This window comes from Platichthys flesus, chromosome 11, assembly GCF_949316205.1.
Source record: "Platichthys flesus chromosome 11, fPlaFle2.1, whole genome shotgun sequence".
In the NCBI taxonomy this organism is placed as follows: Eukaryota; Metazoa; Chordata; class Actinopteri; order Pleuronectiformes; family Pleuronectidae; genus Platichthys; species Platichthys flesus.
Genome location: NC_084955.1, coordinates 16,564,253 through 16,588,786, shown reverse-complemented (window position 1 = coordinate 16,588,786; position 24,534 = coordinate 16,564,253). Strand labels below are relative to the sequence as shown.

Genomic DNA, 24,534 nt, shown 5'->3' with positions numbered 1-24,534 from the left:
AATTTATCTGTCACTATACAAGGACTCATCTCCCTTTCGATGACAAAAAGCTGGTTTCCAACAACGTAAACCACCAAAATTCCGGCCTAACACTCATTCATCAGTTCAATTTAAGATTTAGGATCACAGCGGAAGTGTATGTTGTTAAGGTGGTGGGGAAAGAATATAACACGTGTCCTCCTAAGTGACAAGAACAACTGTGTGTGTGTGCGTGTGTGGGTGTGTGTTAGCTGCTCCATCATCCCAGACTCTGTCTTTCTCTGTGATTACCCTTCTTTTAACATCCCTCGCTCTCCTTCCTTTTCCCTCTGAATGACATCTCTTCAAATCATAACGGAGGGGATCCAGTCTCTTGCCACTGGAGGAAATGAGCGCCTCTCCCTTCCTCTCCTCGCTGTCTTCCCTCGCGCTCCTGCTGTCGGTCTTTTCCTGGCTAAATCGCCATGAGGAAGGGATAAATAATTAAATTCCATTAGGAAAGTAATCTGTCAATGGGAGTGAGTGAGTGCCACTGCCCCTACATGACCAGGACAGAGGGAGGGAATGAAGAGGAGGGGGTGTTTGGTAAGAGGAAAAGTAAGACGGGGATTGTCTAAGTGTGTGTGTCTTTGAGAGAGAGAGAGAAAGAGAGAGAGAGAGACACACCCTGTCAACTCTATGAGGAGAGAATCAAGAAGGAAGGTCAGGGACAAGCAAAGCTAAATAAAACTGGACATAAAGAACAAGCCCACAGCAGAAAAGAGCAGGATCGGGGGGGGGGAAGAAAAACGTGTCCTCTGTTGTTTTCTTAATATTAACAAAACGTGGCACCACGGGGCAGAGGGCAAGACACAAGGAAAGGGAACAGAGAGCCGAGCGGACAGAAGGAGGCCAGAGTCAGAGAGAAAAACAAGGAGCGGGCCAGCGGGAGACGGGTGAGACAAACACGGACAAAAAGCAGAAATGTGTGAAGATTACAGCGTCAAAGATAGACTGACGTCTCTTCACAGGTGAGAGTGTGAGAAAGTGTGAGGTCTGAAGCAACCCCCCCCCCCCCCCCCCCCCGCCATTCGACTCTGCTCCAGCTGCAACCTGCTCGACGAGTTTGTCACCCATCCATCCTCCCTCCTCAGCAAGCCGTGCCTCAACCCCTTCCAGTCCCCGTGGCCGCTGTAGCTTTGTAATCGTGTTAAGTCCCTGATTGCCGATGCCTCTCATCACGGAACCAGACGCAGCGCTGGCCAAACTCTGCCAAGCGAAAACCAGCGAGACATGCAGGGGGGAATTCTGCTAACACGCTGCACGCATCCGCACGGATCCAAACGGCCTCGTCAAACGCTGTACATACTCTTTAAAAAAAAAAGAAGAGGGAGATGCAGTCAAATCAGTCTCAACTCGCCGTTTCCCATGGGAGGGGAAAAGACTAAACCTCAGTCTGGGATGGAGACGGCGCTAATCACTGAAGGAGAGGAAGACGGAGTGAACACCGAAAAGTATGCACACTTTTACACACATAATCACACCTGTGGGAAATGTCTGGGTCCGTTCCACAGATTTCCACAGCATGGAAATCTGTGGAACGGGCAGAAAATAACTGGGGCGAGCCGAGTACACACACACACACATACACACACAAATATGCAGAGAGGATAACACGCTCTCCCTCACTCTGAGGGAACAGGCCCATAACAAAGATGAGACAGGAAAAAAGGGGGAAAGGTGTCATGCCGGTGAAAAGTAAGTGTTGAAAAGTGCAAGAGATGAGGAAAGGTTCACAGTTGTGGTGTTTGCATTACTGATGCTGCTACTAGAAAGTCTAAAAAATAGCAGCCGTGCCAGACTGAGCAGAGGATTCCAGTGGTTCCCATATCAGGAACTTCCTTTGGGGTAAATATAATTATAAACAAACTATTACTATAAATGGTCGCAGGCTAGCGAGACACAAATAGCAAAAATTTACATTTCTTGGAAATGAATGGGTAAAGCACTTCATTCATTTCTGCAGTCAGAGGATGATGTGGTTGTTTATCACTTCCATTTCTCCTCCATTATAGATCCCGGCTGGATGTGCATTATGCAGAATGTGCAGAACATGACATCATGACCATGAAGTAGTACACATCACAGGACTTTAAAGAAGACAACCCCTTGCGGCCCTCTTTATTTTCCTAATGCCATGTCGACTGTGTTCGAGTGGCTGTGAGGGCCGAGCCAGTGTCGTCTTTATCAATGGACTGCTTCTGAAATCCTCCCAAATAACCAAATAACACAGTTCACTAATGCTTAAAGTGCACTAATGGACCAGAGAAATATCCCTTTCTCTCACTCTCTCAGAGTTTCTATTTGATTAATTTCAACAACAATTCAATTTTGTCCCTCAAGTCGGGGAATTCTTGCCAGTTTATAAGCGAAAATGAATCCTTCAGTTTCAGAGTGATTTGTTTCTAGTTTGCAGGTAGGTAAACGTTTCCCTCTCTGTGTGTGCGTGGGTATGTGTGTGTGTGTGTGTGTATGTGTTTGTGTGTGTGTGTGTGTGTGAAGGAGAGACAAGGACACTGGTGAGTCATGCAACAAAGCAGAACCTCAGATACATGGAAATGAATAGATGTCCCTGGAAGCTACATGAAACAGATGAAGGATAAGGTGCAACATTTCTCAGATATTCTATTATACTCCATTCACTTCTGCGAGAATGTTTAAACGGGCATTTAGCTTTGTTTGGGCTGAATGAATCATTTATTCCTCTGATTAGCCCAAAGAGCCTCTTGGAGATTGTGATTCATAACAACAACTCTTTTGAGGGTAAATTATTCATCATTGGCTTGACCGATGATATTTCATTCTCAATATTTCAGTCTCCATCATTCCTCATCCATCTCAGTCAATTGGGTGCAACGTCAACTCAGACTAATGGCATGCGGTTGCACGATTAGGCCGTCAGTCACCGCTGTCCCTGTCTCCTGAATTCATTGTGGAGATAACAATCTGTAAAGTATCTGTGGCATCTCTTAAGAATGCCTCTAAACATCTGTCAAGAACCTTTGCAAAGAAGTTGAAAGCACATTAAATCGATAATAAAAAAATAGAGAAGAGAAACAAAATCCGACAGTAATGAGTACTGTATTTTTTATCAGGTGCAACAGGATAATTAAAGCAATAGCCTGGAGCCCCGAGCTGACAGGGGGCCCATAAAACGCAGAGTTACATTAGTCCCTAGCAATGACAATTTGCTGAGACTTCAATGACACATGGTTGGAAACCCATAATGAGGCCCCATGCTGTTCCTCATTTTAGTGGCTTGGTTGAATGCAAGATTGTTACATGTTTTTCTTTGAGGTGATTTGGTGTAGTTCGATGCAGGGCACCTCAGGTTCCTTTTGCCTGGGGCCCCAAAAGTCCCTTGAAACACTCCTGATGTTGCTGTAGCAAGTCTAACCGTACATTCCCATAGAGAACACTGCCCCCTGTTTTTCCTCAGAGCTTGTGCAACACAAAACATATTTGAAGGAAACAAGTCCTAATTTTGTTGTGTTCCTAAATCCTCAAATCTAGTTCTCATCTCACTCCTTCCAGAGTTTATAAACAACAACTGTGAAATTTGGGAAATTCGGGACTTGGATGCAATCTGTGTTCAAGGACAAAACCTTATTAATTTCAGAGAGTTGAAGTGGAGGTCCCACTTTTCTCTGAGTTTAATTATCTGTAAAGTTTTTCACCATGCCATGAGCCACTGTGGGCAGATGGCCACGGTCAAGATTTGTGCTTTTATGCAAAATTGTACAGCAGATCAGGACAAAGTTGATCGCACCAAACATAAGGGCTGTACTACTGCTCCTGAAGTATCGGCATGGAACTAAAGTAAGATAAAACATCAAATCTATTCTAAAACTAATAATTAATAAGAATGAAATGTAATGTTGGCGATCATATCTTTTCACCAGTGATAACTCTTGCTGCACTTACTGTTCATTATAGCGAATTATTGAAATTATTTTTCGAAATGTGTACTGTGAAACACCTGAGAAAATAATAAAATGACGGAAAATAAGACGAAGAATTTGAAGCCGCTCAGAAAAATGTGATACATGAGTGATGAAAAAAAAACATTTGAGTATTTTGGCAGCAAATATCTCACTGTAATAGGATTTTGAGAATTTAGCAATATGCTAATTTGCGTTGTATTAATTGAATCCAAACATACAGTGAACCAAAAGAAATCAAAGGCAGAAAAGAAAATCATTTCATTAAAATGTGCATTTGTTTTATTTTCTTAATCAGGATTTTAAATGTCCTGTTTACTCTATTTCGACTAAAAATGAAATAAAACCCCAAGAGGTGTCAATGTGACTCAGCTGACTAAACACAACACAAACCTGCAATGTTCTCACTTCAAATCAATAATTTCTCACATCATCTCCTCGTCTCTTTACCCTGTTACATTTCACTGTGACACTTCCTTCATGTCCTTGTTAGGGTTAGTTAACCACCAGATCCTGATTTCCTTCCTTCAGGACCTGGGTGTCTCAGGCTCTGCTCTCGCCCTGCTCTCTTCCTACCTCAACGGCCGCACTTATCGGGTAACTTGGAGAGGATCTGTGTCTGAACCTTGTCCTCTCACTACGGGGGTCCCTCGAGGTTCTGTCCTGGATCCTCTCCTCTTCTCTCTGTACACCAACTCTCTCGGCTCTGTCATTCACTCACATGGCTTTTCTTACCATAGCTATGCTGAGGACACCCAACTAATCCACTCTTTTCCGCGATCTGAAACACAGGTGGCAGCATGCATCTCTGCCTGTCTGACTGACATCTCTCAGTGGATGTCTGCACGCCACCTGAAAATCTACCTTGACAAGACTGAACTATTTTTCATTCCAGGGAAAGACTCGCCAGCCCACGAACTGACTATTAACTTTGACAACTCTGTGTTAACCCCCACTCAGACTGCTAGGAACCTGGGTCTGACACTCGATAGCCAACTCTCCCTTACTGCCAACATTACTGCAACCTGTAGATTCATGCTCTACAACATCAGGAGAATACGCCCCCTTCTCACTCAGAAGGCGGTTCAGGTTCTGGTCCAGGCTCTTTTCATCTCACGCCTAGACTTCTGTAACTCCCTCCTGGCAGGTCTACCTGCTACTGCCATCCAACCTTTGCAGCTCATCCAGAAAGCAGCAGCTTGACTGGATTTTGACCAACCTAAATTCACTCACACTACTCCGCTCCTCCGCTCCCTTCACTGGTTACCAGTGGCTGCCCTCATCCGGTTCAAAACATTAGTACTCGCCTACCAAGCTGTGAACGGATCAGGTCCAGTCTACATCCAGGACATGGTCACACGTTACAGCCCAGCACGTTCACTCCGCTCTGCTTCGGCCAGTCAGCTCGTTCCTCCCTCACTGCAAGCTAAACACTCATCAAAAACACGACTGTTTTCCGTCCTGGCTCCTAAATGGTGGAATGAGCTCCCCATCGACATCCGTACATCAGAAAGTCTACACATCTTCCGCCGAAAACTAAAAACACATCTCTTCCAACTTTACCTTGAATAGATAGAAAGAAAAAAAAATCACTGACAAATTTTGAAACTAACACTTTAGTAGCACTTTGATGGCACTTACTTATAGCACTTTGTAGTTTCGCTTTATTTTGAAGAAATTGTACTTTCTTGATTCTTGTTGTCCTGGGTCTGTACCCTTGGGGTTTTATGCACTTATTGTAAGTCGCTTTGGATAAAAGCATCAGCTAAATGAAATGTAATGTAATTTAAACTTAATAAGACCACACAATATTTAATTTCATGACGGGCAATACAGGATATTTGTATGACTAATTAGAGACACTGAAGAGAGAGACTAAAGAGAGACGTGAAGTGGAGAGAAATATCCATAACCGGAAGGCAGAGGAGAGACAGAGAAAGGACGACGGCAGAAGCCATGTGTGAAAAGGCGAGCAGGTAAAAAAACAGGCTTTTAGACGGAGGGAAATGCAGGTGAGTGTTCAAGTACGACAGGAGAAGGGTGAAGAGGTGAGAAGTTGAATGCTCAGTAACAAGGGACGAGAGGAATCTGGGAGAAAAGATGTGGAACTCAACAACAAAATTGAATTGAGGCCCGGTGGAGGAGAAGGGAGACAGATCTAATCTGATAAGGACAGAGAAGCAGGAGAAGACAGGAAGAAAAAAGACGGAAAGGGAGAAGCACGCTGATGGTGGTAAACAGAAAGTACTGCGAGATAAACGACAGCAGCAAAGAGAAATGGAGATCAGGGAAACGGGGAGAGAGAAAGGTATAAATGCCAGCTACACCAGATAACATCATTGTGATCTCGACTCTGCAGCTGCTACCTTCTGCACAGATGTATATGGGTGTGTTTGTGTGTGTGTGTGTGTGTGTGTGTGTGTGTGTGTGTGTGTGTGTGTGTTTGTGTGTGTGTTTGTGTACATGTGTGTAATATCCAGTTACATGCCGGGCAAAATCCTCCAGCAGAGTGTGTGTCATAATCTGTGAATGAGATCTTTATTGAACAATGCCTTTCATTTTGCACGACATTGCGTCTCATGAAGTCTGTGTATGTGTGTGTGTTTGTGTGAGTGTGTGTGTATGTGTGTGTATGTGCATGTGTGTGTGTGTGTGTGTAACCATCTAACGATAAAACAACTGAGACAAAATGGCACTTCTTACATATAAGCAAATAGGGTTGGCCCCAGTCGGCAGATATACTGAATAATAAAATTAACATGCATGTAATGAAACATGCACGATGCTTTCCTGTGTAGTCTGCATACATGAAAGCACTTTTACATGCATGAGCAGAACGTTGTGTGGGATGTTACACACTGTCACCGCACTCAGCTTTCACTCCTTCAACAACCACAAGCTGATATTTTTACATTACAGTTTACGCAAGGGTTTTAAAAAAAAAACCAGACACAGTACAGTTGTAACCTTTCGAGTCTAGTTGGTATAAGAACAACTTATAGCCAGGCTAGGTGTTTACCATTATGCTAATCTAGGCTAAACACACCCTACATAAATCAATAATTGATTAATAGGTTTGATTTGATTCACTTTCACCGCATCAGTACTGCATGAAGCTGATTATAGTGATAAAAGGTCTAAAAGCGGATTGTACCTAGTCTACCGGTGACCAGCAGACACAGCAACCAGCTGGTGAACGAAGCAGAAGATGTTTAAGTGACAAATATTTCCCTCAGGAGCTGGTTAAGACCAAAACAACTGAAAAGAAAGTGAATTTTAGACTTACGTGCGCCAGGTGGCCAGAGAGAGGAGACATTTTTCATCTATTAACAATTTCAACGATAATTCCAGTTGACAACAACATGGGTCTTATTTGTTTAGATTGCAATATTTCCTTTTTTCTTTTTCTTTTATAGTAGCACTTTGAGGCTTAGGTGCTTAATTATGGAAAGTGGGCATAGATAATAAGAGTTTATCAATTGATCATATATAAAGATTTGCAAAACAGTGGATACGCGCACTACCATATTGCTGTTATTTGATGCCAGGTTCTGTGATTTAGAGATCGTTTCGTGGAACCGTGGTAGCAAATAAATTAAAACCAAACATCCCTGAAAAAAAAACACTTAAACATCCATCTGTGTGATGGGAGAAACAATCTTTGGGCCAAATGTACAGTCAGTAGGGGACGATGGAGATGATTTGGCTTCCCTTTTGGGGAGCTTACGTGTCGTCCATCTTTACAGAGTATGATTTTAATCAACTTCCTGTTTTCACTATAACCAACATCGTTTTCCTGTGCAGTGAAGACATTATTAAGATCAAGAAGATCCAGAAATATTTGGGCTATTGCCTAGAGGGAACATTTATTGTACAACCAGTAATCAGTGCATGACAAAACAGAAAATCAATAAATACAATGTAAATAAATACAAATAAAAAATTGCATAGACCAATTTAAAAGGGCCAATGACTGCAGGGAATAATAAGCTATTGAATCTGTTTGTCCTGCATTCCTAAACTGTGTTCACATTCTGTCTAGCTTCCTAATAGAACGTTTTGGTTTGTCTGACTCAACCTTGTTGGCTTTTTCAAAGCTTTTCAGACCATCTGATCGCACTGTTTCTGATCCCAGCAGATATTTTGGTGAGAACAATGTTCCAGCAGCACAGAGAAACGACAGCTGAAACGATAACAATGAGACTGATGCTGTAATAAACCAGAATTATCCTTTAAAGGGGTGAGCCGCTGTAGGGTAACAATTTAAATTATTACCATCCCGACCCAAGCTCTCAACAAAAGGGATTTTTGGGTTAAATCCCAACACCTCACACAGCCAGCCGTGATTCTACCTACAAAGCACCCCCCCCCCTTTTACTCCCTAACTTCATTAAATCAAAAGGAATTATTTCTCAAAGAGATTACCGGAAGCCCATTTTATCTCTCCCTCTGTCTCTTTCTCTGTGTCCTTACAGTGATCTCTTCTTCTCATGTCAGTATTAGTGTGCCTGTCACGTGTGGCAGCCACAGAGTCCGTGGGTGGATGACTGACTCCATATGTGAATGTGACATCAAACTTGTGAGCAGAGAGGGGATCTCTTTTATTAATGAATGCATAGCGGCCTATGCAAACACGCTAATGCATGTGCATCACATGTGAATAAATGGAGTTGCCTCCCTTCCTTTGTGCCTCTTAATACAAAGCAGCTGCCTTTTATGGAGTTATTACCAGTCTCTGTGTATGACAGTGAATAAGCGACAGCCATCTAGTTATTGATCAAAAGATGGAGAGGCTGAAACTCGAGGCAGAATGCATCAGAATCCCCATTACAGACCTGCTGCACCTTTAATAGACATTTCCAGCAACCTCCAAGCTGTGACGTAGTTCAAAAGAAAAGTCCCAGCACTAAACTAATATGTGGTGAGATGGATGAGGGGGGCTCCATGGTTTAGCTGGTGGCAGTAATTGCTGGTGTGGGGGCACTCATTGGGTCTGCTATCCGCAAGGCTCCCATAAATAGTCAATGTGCATCGATTTCAAATGGCTTCAGCTGAAAACCTTGGCTAAATGACTGTGGTACCATTATATTAGTGAAATGACAAACAGCCAAACAGATATTACAAAGCATGACAGCAGCTTTGATTGATTGCTTCAGCCTTACAAGAGTTTGAGTGAGTTTGCTTACCTTGCGTGTGTGAGCGTTACAATGTTTGCATGCTCCCTCACTCTGCACGTATTGAATTACAGGATTGTTATTGGCGTGAGTGTGTATTTAACGTGTGGTGTGTGTCCACTTGATGCAAAGCCATGCAGACTGTTTTGTCGATTCCCACAAAGAAACCCATTAATGTCATTAATTGGCTCCAGCCGACACACACCTGTGTCCCCGGATCTGTCTCTGGAGCCCGAGGGACGACAACACAATATGTGTACTATGAGCTCAGAAGGGATGGGCTTTGCTTATTTGAGGAACCCCCCCCACACACAATATTCAAGGAATGGTTGCTATTTTTTGGCAATTGCACTTTCTTGCCAAGAATGAGATGAGACATTCAAAACCACACCCCCACTATGTTTCTTCAATGAATATGATGCCACTGACAGCAGCTGGTTAGCTTAGCCCAGTTTAGTATAAAAACAGGAAACCAGGGGGCCTGACTGTCCAAATAACAAGATCTGATTATCTGCACCTTGCTCAGGTTAGGTTACCATAACACCAGGAAACAAGTGGAAACGGCTAGCGTGGCTCTGGTCAAAGGCGACTAAAACTGCTTATAGTACCTTTATAGTACGACTCAGCTCGGTATGAAAAACTCACACTAAATATGATGCCGCAATCCAGTTGCACAGGTACAATGTTTACGTTAGCCAGCTGGCCATTGTTTACAGACAGTAATTGGACAGAAGAATACTATGTTATCGACACGTTTAATGGCAGAAGTGCTAATAATCAGTACAAACTACAGCTGTCTATAATGTTGATGTACAGAGGAGCCATCTTGGATTCCTTCCAAATCGAAATTCCGTCGGCTGGGGGTGGGGGGGGGGGGCGTTCCAGTTGTAACTTCATACTCGGGGGTCACATATCCGAGCTCTGAGGTTAAATGGAACTCAGCAGGAGGCTATTGCCAGCAATAGAGTTAGCTTAGCCTAATATAACGGCAGGAAGCAGTAAAACATCTAGCCCTAATGCAGTAACAAGAGTGAGATGAGATACTTGCTACAGCGGCTACAGACAACCACTGGTTAGCTTAGCTTAGCTTAGCTTAGCAGTTCATACCATCAGCAAACAAGGGGAAACTGCTGGTCTGAGTCTGTTTAGGGTGGAACTAAATCATATTGTGGTTTCAGATTGGACTTTGTGAGGAACTATTTCTTAACCTGGTGCAGTGACTTCCTTCAGTATCACAATAGTTCCACTCATCATTTTTTGTAACACCACGAATTTTGACATTTTAATTATACTACTATAACTTTTTGTAATGATTAAATAAACTGAAATTGGTGAGCTTTAGAGGCACTGGGAGTTTTGTTACATTTAGACAGAGCAAAGTTATCTTGTTTCCTCTGCTTCCAGCCTTTAAGCTCAGCTGAGCTAATCGCCTTCCAGCTCCAACTCCATACTTCACACACAGACGTTAGAGTGGTATCGATCGTCTTCTCTGACTCTCAGCAAAGCTATCAAAGCTGCCAAACTGTCAAACACCTGCCTGTGATTTCGTTTGTTTCAGTTTAGTGCACGTCTGCGTGTGGATGCATGCGTGGTGGGTTTTACCTGAACTTCCCGTGCATGGTAGGCGATGATGAGGCCCAGCAGTATGACCGTCGACAGGCTGATCAGACACTTCAGGGCCAGAGAGTACATGGAGCTCTGTAGAGAATAAATTAACACATCATGAAAATCATGCAGTGCAAACATAATGCCTATTTCATATTGGCTTTGCCATGTTGATTGGTTGATTATTCAGAGTACATTTATGATGAAGATGACACAATCATAAAAACTGATTGTCGAGATTCAGTCTGTTTAACTTGCAAATATCCCAGATGTCCTGCGTCACTCCTCTGCTAAAATGGCCCGTACGTGTACAGAAGCGACACAGCCTCAGCACAGACAATATGATTCAATATTAACAAACACAGACTCAAAGGCTGACCAGAAGTAGAAAGGTAGTACCCCACCCATCAATATCTTTCAGTCAAGCTTTAAATCCTCTGCTTGTCTAGTTTCTTATGGTTCATAATCGATGCACTGGGGAACTTCCAATCAACACAACTCATAGCACTTCAGTGGCTTCTTCCTCAACCCCCTCACCCCACATACTCAGAGCACAGCAACACTTGCTGGAGTGATCATACACCTGTGCACACACATACATTCAAACACTTTTGTATATTATCACATCTACACAACTGCATCCACTTGATTAACATAAACAAATCAAGAGCATTAGACGTATTCGACGGAATTGGCTGACTAGTCCGACCTGGTGAAAATTGCAAAGCTTTGCAGTGATCGGGTTCACTCTGGACGTAAAGTATATTCTTCTGCATTTTTTCTCAGGGTTATCTGCCTTTTTGGATTTCTTGTGGCAATTTTCGTTTTCCCAAGATTATTGTGACACCTTTAAATAAAGTCAGGAAACTTCGCACCATGTTTGAAGAAGAAAATACTTCAATTTGTTACAAGTACATAAACAATTCAGGTAAAATTGCATCCTTTTTTTGCTGTGTACTGTCTGGCGTTGGTTAGGATATTTTTTTTGTGTATGCATTTTAGTGTCAATATTCAGTTTCATAAGCTCTCCCAACCTTTCAAGTATTGGAAAACAAAAGATTTTGATCACAAATGAAGAATGTCAGGAATCAGCAGTCAAGGAAAGAAGTTATTTTGACTCATCTTCTAAGCCTTAGAAAAGAAAAATCTGTATTCAGCCCTGTTGTCTCTAAAAGCCAAGCTGTCTAAATTGATTAATTTGTCCACATCAGCTCAAGGACTATGTCAGAATATAAATATGAAACTACAATTACCGCATTACAGTAGTATGCCTCTGCCAGTCAGTCAAGTTGAAGGTAATATTGTTACAACTGCTACTACTGTTCTTTACCTGGAGAGTTGATAAAATTTATCATTTGTATCCTGAAACATATTTTGTGACTTCAGTGGGACATTCATGTAGAAAATTCAAAGTCTTATTAGTTCTTTCAAGTGGATATTTGTGCTTTATGAATTGAAATTACTTCTGGGCATTCCTAATATATTGTGCACACGAAAAGGCAAGGTCTCAGCGACCGTAACCAGTGACCTTTGCTCACCACAATCGAATCAGTTCATCCTTGAGTCCAGATGAACATTTGTTTCAATTTCCTGACTGATCACATTCAAGACGATGATGCATGCAGACAGACGGACAACCTGAAAACATAATGCCAATGGTGCAGAGGCAGAAAAAAAGCATTTGTTTTCAGGATCACTGAGTGTGTAGCCTGGTGCCCTCTTCAAGGGAAGAGCTGAGAGTGCAGCCTAAATAGGATGCTGTTAAGAATTCATCACGGCGATCTCAGACTTTCCTTGGTGACATTATTAAGCAGAATCTACTTTGCATTTTGGGTTCATGAATTTATATTGCAAGTCAGCCTGCTGGAAAATAGTGTGTTAGTGTGTTATTATGTCTATTTAGTGTCTCTGAAGATGCTTCATGGCCTTAATGTTATTAATTCAACATCATACAGGCCAAGATAGTTTGTTAATATGCACTGGTGCATTCCTCTCTTGAGAATTTCCTATAATTATCAATATCTACATTGGCTGGATATGAGACCGGGTGCCCCTTCATACTATTTATATAACACATACAAATGCACAAACACTTACTCAGAGACTCACACAAGGAGAACATTAAGTGCGTGTTGTTCATTAGTTACTTATATCAGTGTGGTTATGGGCTACTGCACAACAATGGAAAAATACCATCTAGCTTTTGCTCTCCACTGATATACTCCATCATCAGCCGGCCCACAGCTCTAACTGTCTTCTGGTCTTTATTCGCTAGTGCCTTGTTTTTCTGTCCCAGTCCGGCTCTCCTCTACAACCATCTCATTTGTAGTCACTGAAGCAAACTAGAAGGCAATAGAAGCCAACATCGTTGTGCTAATGAGAGAAATGTAGACTTGGGTTTGAGCAGCGAATCTGTTTAAATAGACACTCTCACCGGAGAGCCGAAATGAGATTTGCTCTGAGTTTACTTCCTCTATCTCTCTCTCCGTTTCTCTATCTCTCTATTCTCACCTCTCTCACTGCGTTTACCTTCAGCTGTCCATTGGACGAGCTGTTTTTTTTTCAGTTCTGCCCATCACATTGTCAAGAGCATTTTGTTTCAGCCTGTTTCCACTTCACTTACTCTACCTGTGTAGCGAATGACTCGACTCTGACGGTGTGTGTGCATGCTTGCCTTCAGTTCATAAGAGTTGTTTTTTTTTAACTCCCTACCAGTGACAGCTGGAGCTGGAGACATTATGGTTTTGGGTTGTCCGTCCATTTGTCCATTCTGCGGTAAGCTCATCCATCCATTTTTGTAAAACCAATATTTCAGGAATGCCATTCAGAATTTCTTTACATTTAGTAGAACAATTAATTTGGATTTATGGATGGATTAATTATGCTTTAGTGATCAAAGGTTGAAGATCAATGTTGCTGTGACCTCACAAAACCCGGTTTTCACCTTGTGAACATAATATCTCCTTAACACCTTGAGGGAATCCCATTCAATTAAGCAGAAGGGTTCACACTTACTCAATTGTAAACTGATTTGAATTTGATTACCTTAGGTCAAAGGTCATCAACCTTTTGGCCCTTCAAATGTAAAGAATCGATTGGGTTTCGGGATAAAACGCTTTCAAGTTGTGATGTTTGTGTAGGCTGGTAATGTTTAAAGTTTTTGGTAATATTCCTGCTGTCTTGCTGGGAGTTCAGATATTTGATACCATTCTCTTTGAGTGGCAGGCTAAATCCCTCCAGTCTTCATGCTAAGCTAAGCTGACTGTTTCATATAAGTCTAGCAGTGGTGTCATCTTTTATAACAGTAGGCAAGAAAGTATGTGTCACATAATGTTTAACTATTATACAAAAACAAAAACAGTCATTATTTCAGTTATTTGTTGCTTGCTTTTTATTACTTCCACTTGGGACCTAATCTTTTCATTGCTGTTTGACCGTTTGTTAGCAGGATAACACAAATACTATGTGTGCCCCAAAGAAGAACCTATTGGCGCTCTATTGGGCTATTCTATTCTTGTTTAGATTTTACATATCTACATGACAAGACGCAAACATCAGACTTTTAACATAATGTTATCTACAGTGAAAGTAGCCTGAATTAAACGATTAAGTTGTCGAGGTGAAACTTGTTGGACAGTGTCCCTGCCATTTGCTCTTTATGTTTGCATGTTTGTGTTATGTGTGTTTAGCCAAACATGGAGGCCTCCATAGAGAGGACCCCCCCCTGATGTAAATATAAAGTATTTCAATATGAAGTAAATAAAACAACAATTTGTATAATTTAGATAAAACACACTCGTGAAAACATCGCTAGGATTATTTATATAAAATTTCTGTCAATAGATCGTTTCACCTAAATGTTACACACTGAACCTTTAAGTGTATGTCTTTCTCTGTTTCTTTAAATAACGAGCTTTCTATCAATGGCTTGATGGAGAGCATGCAGAGATAATGAGCGTTTTGAGCTTCTTCGATCAATCAAGAGGCACTCTCGCGGGCACACACACGCGCGCACACACACACACACACACACACATATGCACGCACGCAGACACGCACACAAGGGTTTTCCCACTTTGTTCCCATCTCACCCTTTTTGAAATGTAACAACAATGCATGTTGCTTACAGACACATAATCATGTCATTCACGACACACATGAATGTGTAAGTAAGTGTGTGTATACATGTGCATGAATGCGTTGTTGTAGGTTAGCCTTTGGGGTCTCTCCATGTCAGTGCAATGCCTTCTTGCAATCAGTCTCCAGGGAAACAGGCAGTAGACAGGGGAGGGATGTCACCTTACTAGGATAAACACACACACACACACACACACACACACACACCCACGCATGCACACACACTCACACAATTTCAGCCCAACATACTCAATTAAATCCAGACAAAGGGGTTTACCAGGTGAATCCACAAGCAATGAATACATAAAGACAAACGATTCATAGGTGTGTGTGTATACACAGAGTATACAACATATACTCAGTGACGTAATCGTTTATGTTACGTTGATGATGCAAGCTCTCACACACTCACACTCGCTAACAGAGGTAGCATCGCCTTGTTACACTGAAAGAAATCAGCATATTTGTACCTGTTAGTAGCAAGACCTGTGGGATCTACCGTCCCTTAGAAGCCTGTGATCTAGAAGATGAAGGGAGTGTGGAGTGGAGTAGAGGAAAAGAGAGGAAGATGAGGACGAGGAGGGGGCAAGCGACGCAGAAGTGCTGAGATGGCTGATAGCGCCTTTAGAGAATACGGTGGCAGTTGGTGAGTTTAATTCCCAGGTGATCCTCATGTACTGAGCTGAAAAGCAGCACGCAGTCACTGTAAGTGCCCCGGTGGAGAAAGGTCTCAAAAGGTCTCCCAGTAAATGTCTGAGAGAAATGTCAGACAGTGGGGTGAGAGCGGGGATGGAGAGGTTGCGGTATGGAGGTGGGGGAATGGGGGACGCTGTGTAAGGCTGCTGGGATGGTGATGGCCCCTTTGGGGAAATGGTGACGCGTTTAAAAATCTCACCAGGCGAGGAACATAAACACTCCTCATAAGGGAGAAGAAGGAAGGAGGGACGGGAAAGAAGAGGAGAATCCATCCATCCGTCACAGGGCCAACATACAGAGACTTTTAACCGTTCACACTCACATTCGCACTTATGGTCAATTTAGAGCATCAATCAACCTTCCCCCCCTCACAGGAAGACGTTGTGGCGTCTGTGGGAGGAAGGTGGACAACCCAGAGAAAACCCACGCAGACGCAGGGAGAACACCCAGAAGACTGCAGCTAATCTGTGAAATCATCAGTACTCGCTGGTGATGAGCAATACACAGTAGGTGGTTACATGCAACCCCGTCCCTCTGCTCCTCTAACATCTAACACCCATCTGTGTGTGTTGAGGTGTCAAGCGTGTCATTTGACAGTGTGACAGGTGAAGTTGACAACAGCTGTGCATTCCCTCAGAATAGCTATGTTCCATTGAGGATCCAATTGGGCCTTTGTGAAGTGATCTATTACATTACATTTCATTTAGCTGACGCTTTTATCCAAAGCGACTTACAATAAGTGCATTGACGTTATTGACGTGACAGTGACAGGCCACATTCTAAGGTCCCAGGTGTCCCATTGCTTCAGTTATTCTAAGATACAGACACATGTCAGCCAGGGAACCCCCTCCCTTCCTCTTTTAGCCTGTACCTAATAAAATCAATAATAGAAGCAACATGAAGACATTTTCTTAAAGGGGAACTCCATTTCAAGTGTCAAGGTCCTGGGTCAATGGCAGAGAGCAGGTGACACTGATCCTGAATAGAGGCCACGGAACACGTTGAATTCAAACACAGTGCAGTCTGAAGACAGACTCCCGAAACGTCTCAAGAAAAGTTATGACAGCAATTAGAGAGCCTCCGTGCTCGATGGCTTTTTCTGTGAAAACTCGCAATTCAGCCTGTGAGCAAATTTAATCATTTCACATTCATAAATTATGACACCATCCAATATTCTCTTTCTATAATCTATATTGGCTCAACAACATTGCACTGAGCGACAATTTGCTGCCACTGTCTCGGCCGTTGAATATACATAAGTTGAACATGAGAACGGCTTTTATCTGCAAATAAATGATCTCAGATGTGGCCTTAATCATGGACTTTGTGTTTGTCTTAAACTTGTCTCAAGTGGGATGATAAGTGACGAGAGAGGCTTTAAATCAATGAGGTAGCCCCATTGTGTGCTGCTGACACAGTTTCAAATCTGTTTCTGCACATGAATATACATATGCTTACTCACTATATCCACCGGCACGGACGCTATGCCCTCCTCTTGTTAACCTCTCTGTCTTTATCCCCGCAAACACACACATGCACCGTCCAACCCATCCCGTGTAGTTCCATTCTTATTCTTCATCTCTATTTTTGGGTGCAGCATAGAGCAGCTGGACCTGCTTACAACAACAGGAGCGTTTGGTGGGTACACATGCACACACACACACACACACACACAGACACACACACAGACACACACACACACGCTGTTAACAGTGACATGGGGGTTTTAACCTATTGTCAAAGACACAAAGTCCTGAAGCAGTTACAGGGATGTATATATACACATGCATGCATACACACACAATGTATGTAAACTAATGAAAACTGATATGCATCTCTCACATTTCCTAACAGGCTCTCACTCGCTCTCAATGGTTGGCTGTCAATACATGAAGCACAATACAGCACCTCGGGAAGTCAGCATCCATTTTCAATGTGCGTGTTTGTACGTTGTGTGTCTGTGGGGGTGCACAGTGCATGTGTGGGAGAGTGATTATCAATAATCAATACAACAAAATCATTCAAGGCATCCCCCTTGGACTGGTATAAAGCACTGCTTGATCCTCTCCACTTCTCTGCCTGCCTATCCCATCCATCTCCTTCTCTGTTCTCTCTTTCATCTTCATGATCTCAAACCATTTTTCACCACAACCAGCGGGGTTTTCCCTCCACCTCAATTATCCATGTGAGGGCGTGAGCGGTTTAATGGATCTCCAGTGTCTTTTGGAGGCAAACCAAATCCACAACCATGAAAAAAAGGGGAAATATATATATATATATATATATATATATATATATATATATATATATAAATGTAACTTTGCACTTGGCATTTAAAAATGAGTTTTCATCAGGCCTCTCTCTGGATGCCACCACTCTTTAAAAATGTACGACCCCGAAAAGGAGATTAAAGGATTCAAAGATATTTTACCCTTCTCCTGAACTCGATATAACTAGATATCTTAATGAACAGAAATTAATCAATATAGTGGGAGCAAACACGCTGCCCGGCTCGAAGTCCCAGCTGTCCATAGAGGCTTATTGATAGACCAGATGAGGACTGTATTGGTTGTAGGTTATTAACCTAAATCAGGCTTTTCATTATCGCCTTTCTTTTTTTCCCTCTCCTCCTCCAGCCTCTCATTTCTCACCCAGCCGCTTCTGTCTTCCGATCGCACTCCCCCAGTTTTTGACGCCCACTGGAAGAACCCGGGAGCCGAGGGAGAGAGAGAGAGAGAGAAAGTGAGGGGGAAAAACGAAAGAGAGGAAAAAAACGAAAGCAGGCGTGGAGTTGGTTTAGAAAAGAGACAGACAGAGAAAGAGTTGGTGGTTGGAAGAAGAACAGGCTGGACAGAAAAGAAGAAAGGAGGAAAAGGAGAGACAGAGAGGGAGAAATTCAAACCAAGATTTTTCATCAATAAAATAAAAGGCTGCTGCTAAAACAGTGATTTTCATGAAGTACTGAGTGGGAGAGTAACAAAGAAGAAAAGAAGCCAAGACACAGCCAGCAAAACAGAACAGGCAGGTTTTTATAGCACTGACAATAACAGAGAGAAACCAAGTATGAACTGGAGACCACAGTTTACAAACAGACTGAGAGAGAGAGAGAGATGAGAGACACACCCTGCTGGTTTATTCTAAGAGACAGATGGAACAGGGATAGAAGTACGTCTAGATAAGCAAGGTGAGTACAACATGCACCTAGCCTCACTGGGACCCTGTGGAACACACACACACACACACACACACACACACACACACACACACACACACACACACACACACACACACACACACACACACACACACACACACACACACACACACACACACACACACACACACACACACACACACACACACACACACACACACACACACACACACACACACACACACACACACACACACACACACACACACACACACACACACACACACACACACACACACACACACAATACCAGCCAGGGGCCAATGCAGCTTATTAAACTCCCCATTACACAGACAAATGAGATCCTGGCCTCCTGCTGATAATCTGCCCCGTATGTCCTCTGCATTGTTGCGTTACATCACCCAAAGCAGAAACTGTCACGCCTGGTCACCACAGTACACAGCCCACTAACAATATGGGCAAGGTGGTGGTCAACGAGTGGGTGTATCAAATCAGGAATTTGGGGATTAACTGTGGAAAAGCTGATTCTAATTATCTGGGCAACAACCCAAAATCCAAGATTTGGGCGGCCTTGTGACCTGGGTAAGCGATGCGTGCTAATGGCCCTGGTTTGAGTCTTACTGTCCTTTGTTAGGTTTCACCATCCATTCCCGGCTACCACATTACATTACAGGTTACTACTGTATGAAGGTCAGATGTTTAGGAATCAAAGTTAGACTCTAGATTCCAGCACCGATGCTATGGATAGCTATACCCAGTAGGGCTGCTCGATTATTGAAAAAAATCATAATCACGATTATTTTGGACAATATCAAAATCACGATTATTTAAACGATTATTAATATGTGCACTTATTCTGAAGTCTATGCTTTAATTTTTTAATCACTTCCGGTTCCGGTAAGCACTGATGACGGTGGTGTGTCTTACTCCTCCGTGAAACCAGGATATTGGTGCCCGGTTATTCAAACCCTTAATGATGGCAACCCTAACACTCTATGACCGACTGACTGGTGCGGAGAAATGCGGATCCGGTATGACCGGTCTGGACAGCCAGGTGGGAGCGAGCTTGAGAATATCGGTGTGCGGCCGCTATATGGTCTGCTGCTGCCCGCCCTGCTTTTCCACTCGCACAGTTTTTTTCACCGGCGGTCACCACACACACAACTCGCCTCCTTCACTTTACTGCTGCTTGAGAGGGAGAGCCAGTCAGCTGGGCCGCTGAATGCTTTGGGGGAAGGACTGAATTGCGCATGCAATTCAAAAAATGCCAAATAATCGTTTCAACTCGATTATAGTAGTTTGGAGATCGTTTGACCCCATAATCGTAATCACGATTAAATTTCGATTAATCGAGCAGCCCTAATACCCAGCATGTATCACAGCCTTGTTAGACAGAAACTACATTTACATGGACAGCAAAAATTGGACTATTCCAATAGATATTATTTCGATAATGATGTTTACAGTTGCTTATAGAATATTCCACTCATATTCCCATTCACCTTTTACAGTGTGAAGTCTGACTCGTCAACATAATGTGCGCTATGTCTTGCTTCCAACATTCCCACCAGAATTCAGAACACCACAGTTCTACCTCAACCCTTTGTGTGTTTTCTAATTTCGCACAGCTCTCTCATCTCCTCGTTCTTCAAATCAAACGCAAGGCATGTGTTGGCAAGCAGCTGGTCGACGCCATATGTCGACATAACTTAATGCTGTGAGAACTCCCAGAGGACCACATGTTGCCATTTAGACCTAACATGTCTTAATTGGATTATTGATTATTCCAAATATGCCCTCAGTCAGATTTAGGTTATCAGCAAATGCGGTTTTAAATGTCTTAATTAGGTTTATATCAGAATATGTAATGTAAACATGTCTTTCATCAGACCTGGTAAAATGCAAATGTCCGTCAAACACCACACCCCCATGTTGTGACGCAGGCGCTCTGTTAGAAATGTGTTGCCCCTCCACCCAACCTGAGAGAACCGTTATGACATCAGTGTAACATCACAGGGGTTTCCTCCTCCAGAGCGGCAGAACACTATGCGAGGCTAAAGCCTGAAACATGCTTCTGCGTTTTCACGGGCCCGTAAGCGCAAGAGCCCTTCCGGGTCCCTTACGTGCTTCTGTATCCCTCCTTACGTGCTGACGGGTGTCGACCCCCTTTTCTAAAATTTACGGCAAAGCTCCGCAAGCTCACTGTGATTGGTCTGCTCTACATCCCTTCTGGAGCTGCATTTCCGGTTTCATGCCCCATAATACCGGCAGAAATCACGGAAGATTTAGAAGAACGAATATGGACCAAATAGAAGAGCACTTGGCAGAAGATATCCGATAGTATCATCACTTGTATAACCTGTCACTGACTGGCGGATTTGTCCGCCAGAAAAAGGCTACGAGGAGCCGCAGTGGCTATGTAAATAAATAATCGACGAAGAAGAAAGAAGGCGTCTCTAAGGTCGTCTTCGAAAAAAAGCATTACTCTGCCTAGTGTTCTGGCGCGGAATTGCTTTGTAAGACGCGCAACGGTTGGGGAAGCATGAATGAAAACGAGTCTTGCGCCACAGCGGCGTGAAAAGACGCAGACGCAGTCGCAGAAGCATGTTTCAGGCTTAAGAAGTGCAAACTATGGCAGGTAGAGTGCAAAATAGGTTGAATGTCCTCATTAGTGTCACTGGTCGGTCGCCTCACCTTTGTGTACACGCCCCACGACAGCTCCGTCTCAATCACCATCACAACGATCCCAAACATTCCGAAGATGAGAGCATAGTCGCTCAGCCTCTTCCTCTTCTCGAACAATGCTCTGCGATGCCCCAGTTTATAGCCAATGTTTTGGTTCTTCCGTTTGGAGGCCTTGGAGGTGCTGCCCCGAGCCCCGGTACCCACTGCCCCAACCGCCCCTTGCCTGCTGCTCCTGCCCGGCGTAACCCGCCTGCTCTCCACCAGAGCATGGTTCTGGTGGTAGATGGACATCTGGTTGGATGTGGAGTCTGTGATGTCATACCCTGCTCCAGGGTAAGGCGAGTCTTCTTTGGATGAAATCACAATCTCCGGAGGGGTCTGGATTGGGGGTTGATTGGTAGAAGTCTGGACCGCCAAGGACGTGGGAGGGGCTTCTCGCTGTCGGTCATGCCCCCCGGTGGCCGATGCCCCTGCGACAGCTGAAACGCCACCCTCTTTGGTTTCGCTGCTGCTGTCTGATTCGATGAGGTTTCTGCGGGAGGCGCTGAGGCGGCTCAGGGGCTTCATGACCCCACCTGTGTACTTGCAGGAGCTCATGGCGATCTCGGTGAAGGGGTTGCTGTCCCTGCGGTGAACAAGAGGGCTGGCTTGTCTGTGTTTGCAGCCCCGCTCTCTCTCCCTGTCCCTGTCGCGTTCTCTGTCCCTGTCCATGGATGGCGAGTGGGAGGAGTAAAAGTGGGCGTTGTAGACTGGGGAGTTGTCCCCGCTCAGGCTGTGCTGTGAGCCCAAGCAGGAGGACAACGGGGTGCTGGTGGGGTGCAGGGCGTTGGGGATGGGTGGCGGCAGTGGCTGCCCTCCAGACGAGGAAAGGGGCAACTTAGGAAGTGACACTGAAGGTACATTGGGCGTGGCAGGGGATGGGCCGCTGCCATTTAGACGGTCGAGGCTCGATCCTCCCATGTGGTTGGAGTGGTTGGATCCTGGCTGGTTGCCAGTGGCGGAGGGATGGGATATAATGCCCAGGGGATAGAGGAAGCGCTGGTCCTCATCCTCACTCCCTCCTAGCAGAGCCAAGCTCAGAGAGGGGGGAGGCTCCATGGTCACAGCTGTGGCCACGCACCTGTCTACAGAAACACAAAGAAGAGAAGAACTGTAAAGACACAAGATTTTTAAATCATGATGGCAATAATGAGGACAGGACCGACAGAGGAGGGAGGAGCTGTGATGGATTAGGGTCCGTCAAAACAAATGAGGGGAATAACTGAACTCCAAAAACTGAAGGCGTGTGACACCGAGGGGGAACAGACTGAAGAAAAGTGGTCGTAATTGGGGGAATATGTTATTCCTTGAGTCACACTCGAGTCAGCTGCCCAGTCAGCCTCACTCAGCTGCTGGCCGTTTCCCAGTGTCCTCTCCTTCTCTAACATCTCAGAGTGCTTCCAGCAATCTATGCCATAACATGTCCTCTGTGTTACATTGTTGATGGCCTGGAGAATGGTGCAAATCCTCCGGCTTTAGAACATGGAAATGAGATCAGGCACAGGGACAAGAGGATAATCATTCCACATCAGTGCACTGTGACAGCAAGGGGGGGAAGTGCTGGGACTAGTTAACCACAAGTTGGCTGCGTCTAATTGATCCCAAAACAATAACCGACTTCCAGTGTGATATAACCAGACACCTTCACGGCCCCCCCACATCCTCCCAGTCTGCTTCTCTTACCTACCTCTTCTCTCTCAGTCCCTGTCCCCCAGGTTGGAGGTGCAGGTTGAATCACTGGCAGGATGGAAATAGACACTTTTTCTTTTTCATGTTGTCACGGCCATCCCATCATCTTCTATTCGCCTCCTTTCACTGGGCTGTCCACAGGTTCTCCCAGCTTGCCTCTCGAAATTGTGCGCCGCTTTGCACCCCCCCACGGCCGCCGCCACCCCACCAACACCTCACACACAGATGTTGCCTCCGTGTCTGCGCTCTCGCTTGGATGCGGTCAGTTCGTTCGCCTCTGTGCCATCCCCGATCCATGCACGGTGCCCATTTCGGTTTTGTCAGTGACAGTCGACAGGAGATGCGGAGGAGTAGGAGTAATCCATGGTGACTGGATTAAATCGGTCAACCTGTGGCTGCGCGTCAAAAAAAATGTGCAGCGGAAAAAAAAACACACCCACAAGAAATGCGCGACAAACCGGGAAAATACGCACGGCTGTATGTCAGGTCACAGTCTCCGGATGAGCGCTGGAGTCTGAGATTAAATGAGCGAATCCTCAACCGACTTCCACTCAACACACCGCTCAGTGTCTCCCCAGCTCCGTCTCTCACTCTCTCCTCCAACTTCTCTCCCTCTTTTCTCCGCCTCCACTCCCTCCTTTCGCTCCCATTGGACGGAATCAGGAGGAGAAATGAGCGCTGAAAACAGGTGGCAGGTTTCCGCAAAAAGATAATAATAATATTAATCACAACACATGTCTAATTTATTACAAGGGGGGTTATTGTTTTTATTGTATCCCCTCCTAAAAACATGTGACCGTGTCATGATTTGTAGCCTGTTTGGCGCGTCAATTCGCCTTTTGGCACCTGTTACGCACGCCGTAGGATGCTGGACTAGACAACCCCAAGATTCATTTCCAACGATATGCTCTCATTTATCTGTAGAACAATGACACGTCTTGATGAAACAAATCTGTGCTTCAGAGAAAAATTAAGAAAAAACAGCAACATATGGGGAGGAGGTGGGCGTGGCAACAGGAGAAGCAGAAGGGGCGGCACCGTGCGTCTCCAGACTCACTCTGGGAAACACCTCTTCCTTTCTAGTCACAGATTAGGCCAAGATTAAATGGCACAGGCTAATGTCATATATTAGAGTTATTCCTCAGCCCCCCCCCCCCCCCCCTTGAGTGTATCTGTGGAGCTGCTGGATACAAGGGCCCTTACCGAGATAATTAAAGTTGTATTGAATACAATGTGAATAATTGATGCCTGAAAGAAACAAGTCATGTCAAAGAAAATTCCTGATGGTTGATTTACAGTAGATGCATGTATCCGCGGGGTTTCGCGCCATGCAGGGACTTCCTGATTCCATCCGTCAGAAGGCTAATCAATTCAT

General features: G+C 44.2%; 1 protein-coding gene across 1 annotated transcript in view; it reads right to left on the bottom strand.

The window, feature by feature from the left end:
* The window catches only part of kcnn3 (potassium intermediate/small conductance calcium-activated channel, subfamily N, member 3), a 44,982-nt gene extending 21,275 nt beyond the window's left edge, over positions 1 to 23,707 (bottom strand). Inside the window, 3 exon segments of the mRNA XM_062400208.1 lie at positions 10,736 to 10,831; positions 21,441 to 22,555; positions 23,158 to 23,707. Coding sequence (XP_062256192.1) covers positions 10,736 to 10,831; positions 21,441 to 22,529 — 1,185 coding nt within the window. The 5' untranslated portion in view covers positions 22,530 to 22,555; positions 23,158 to 23,707.
* Positions 23,708 to 24,534: the final 827 nt, after the last annotated feature.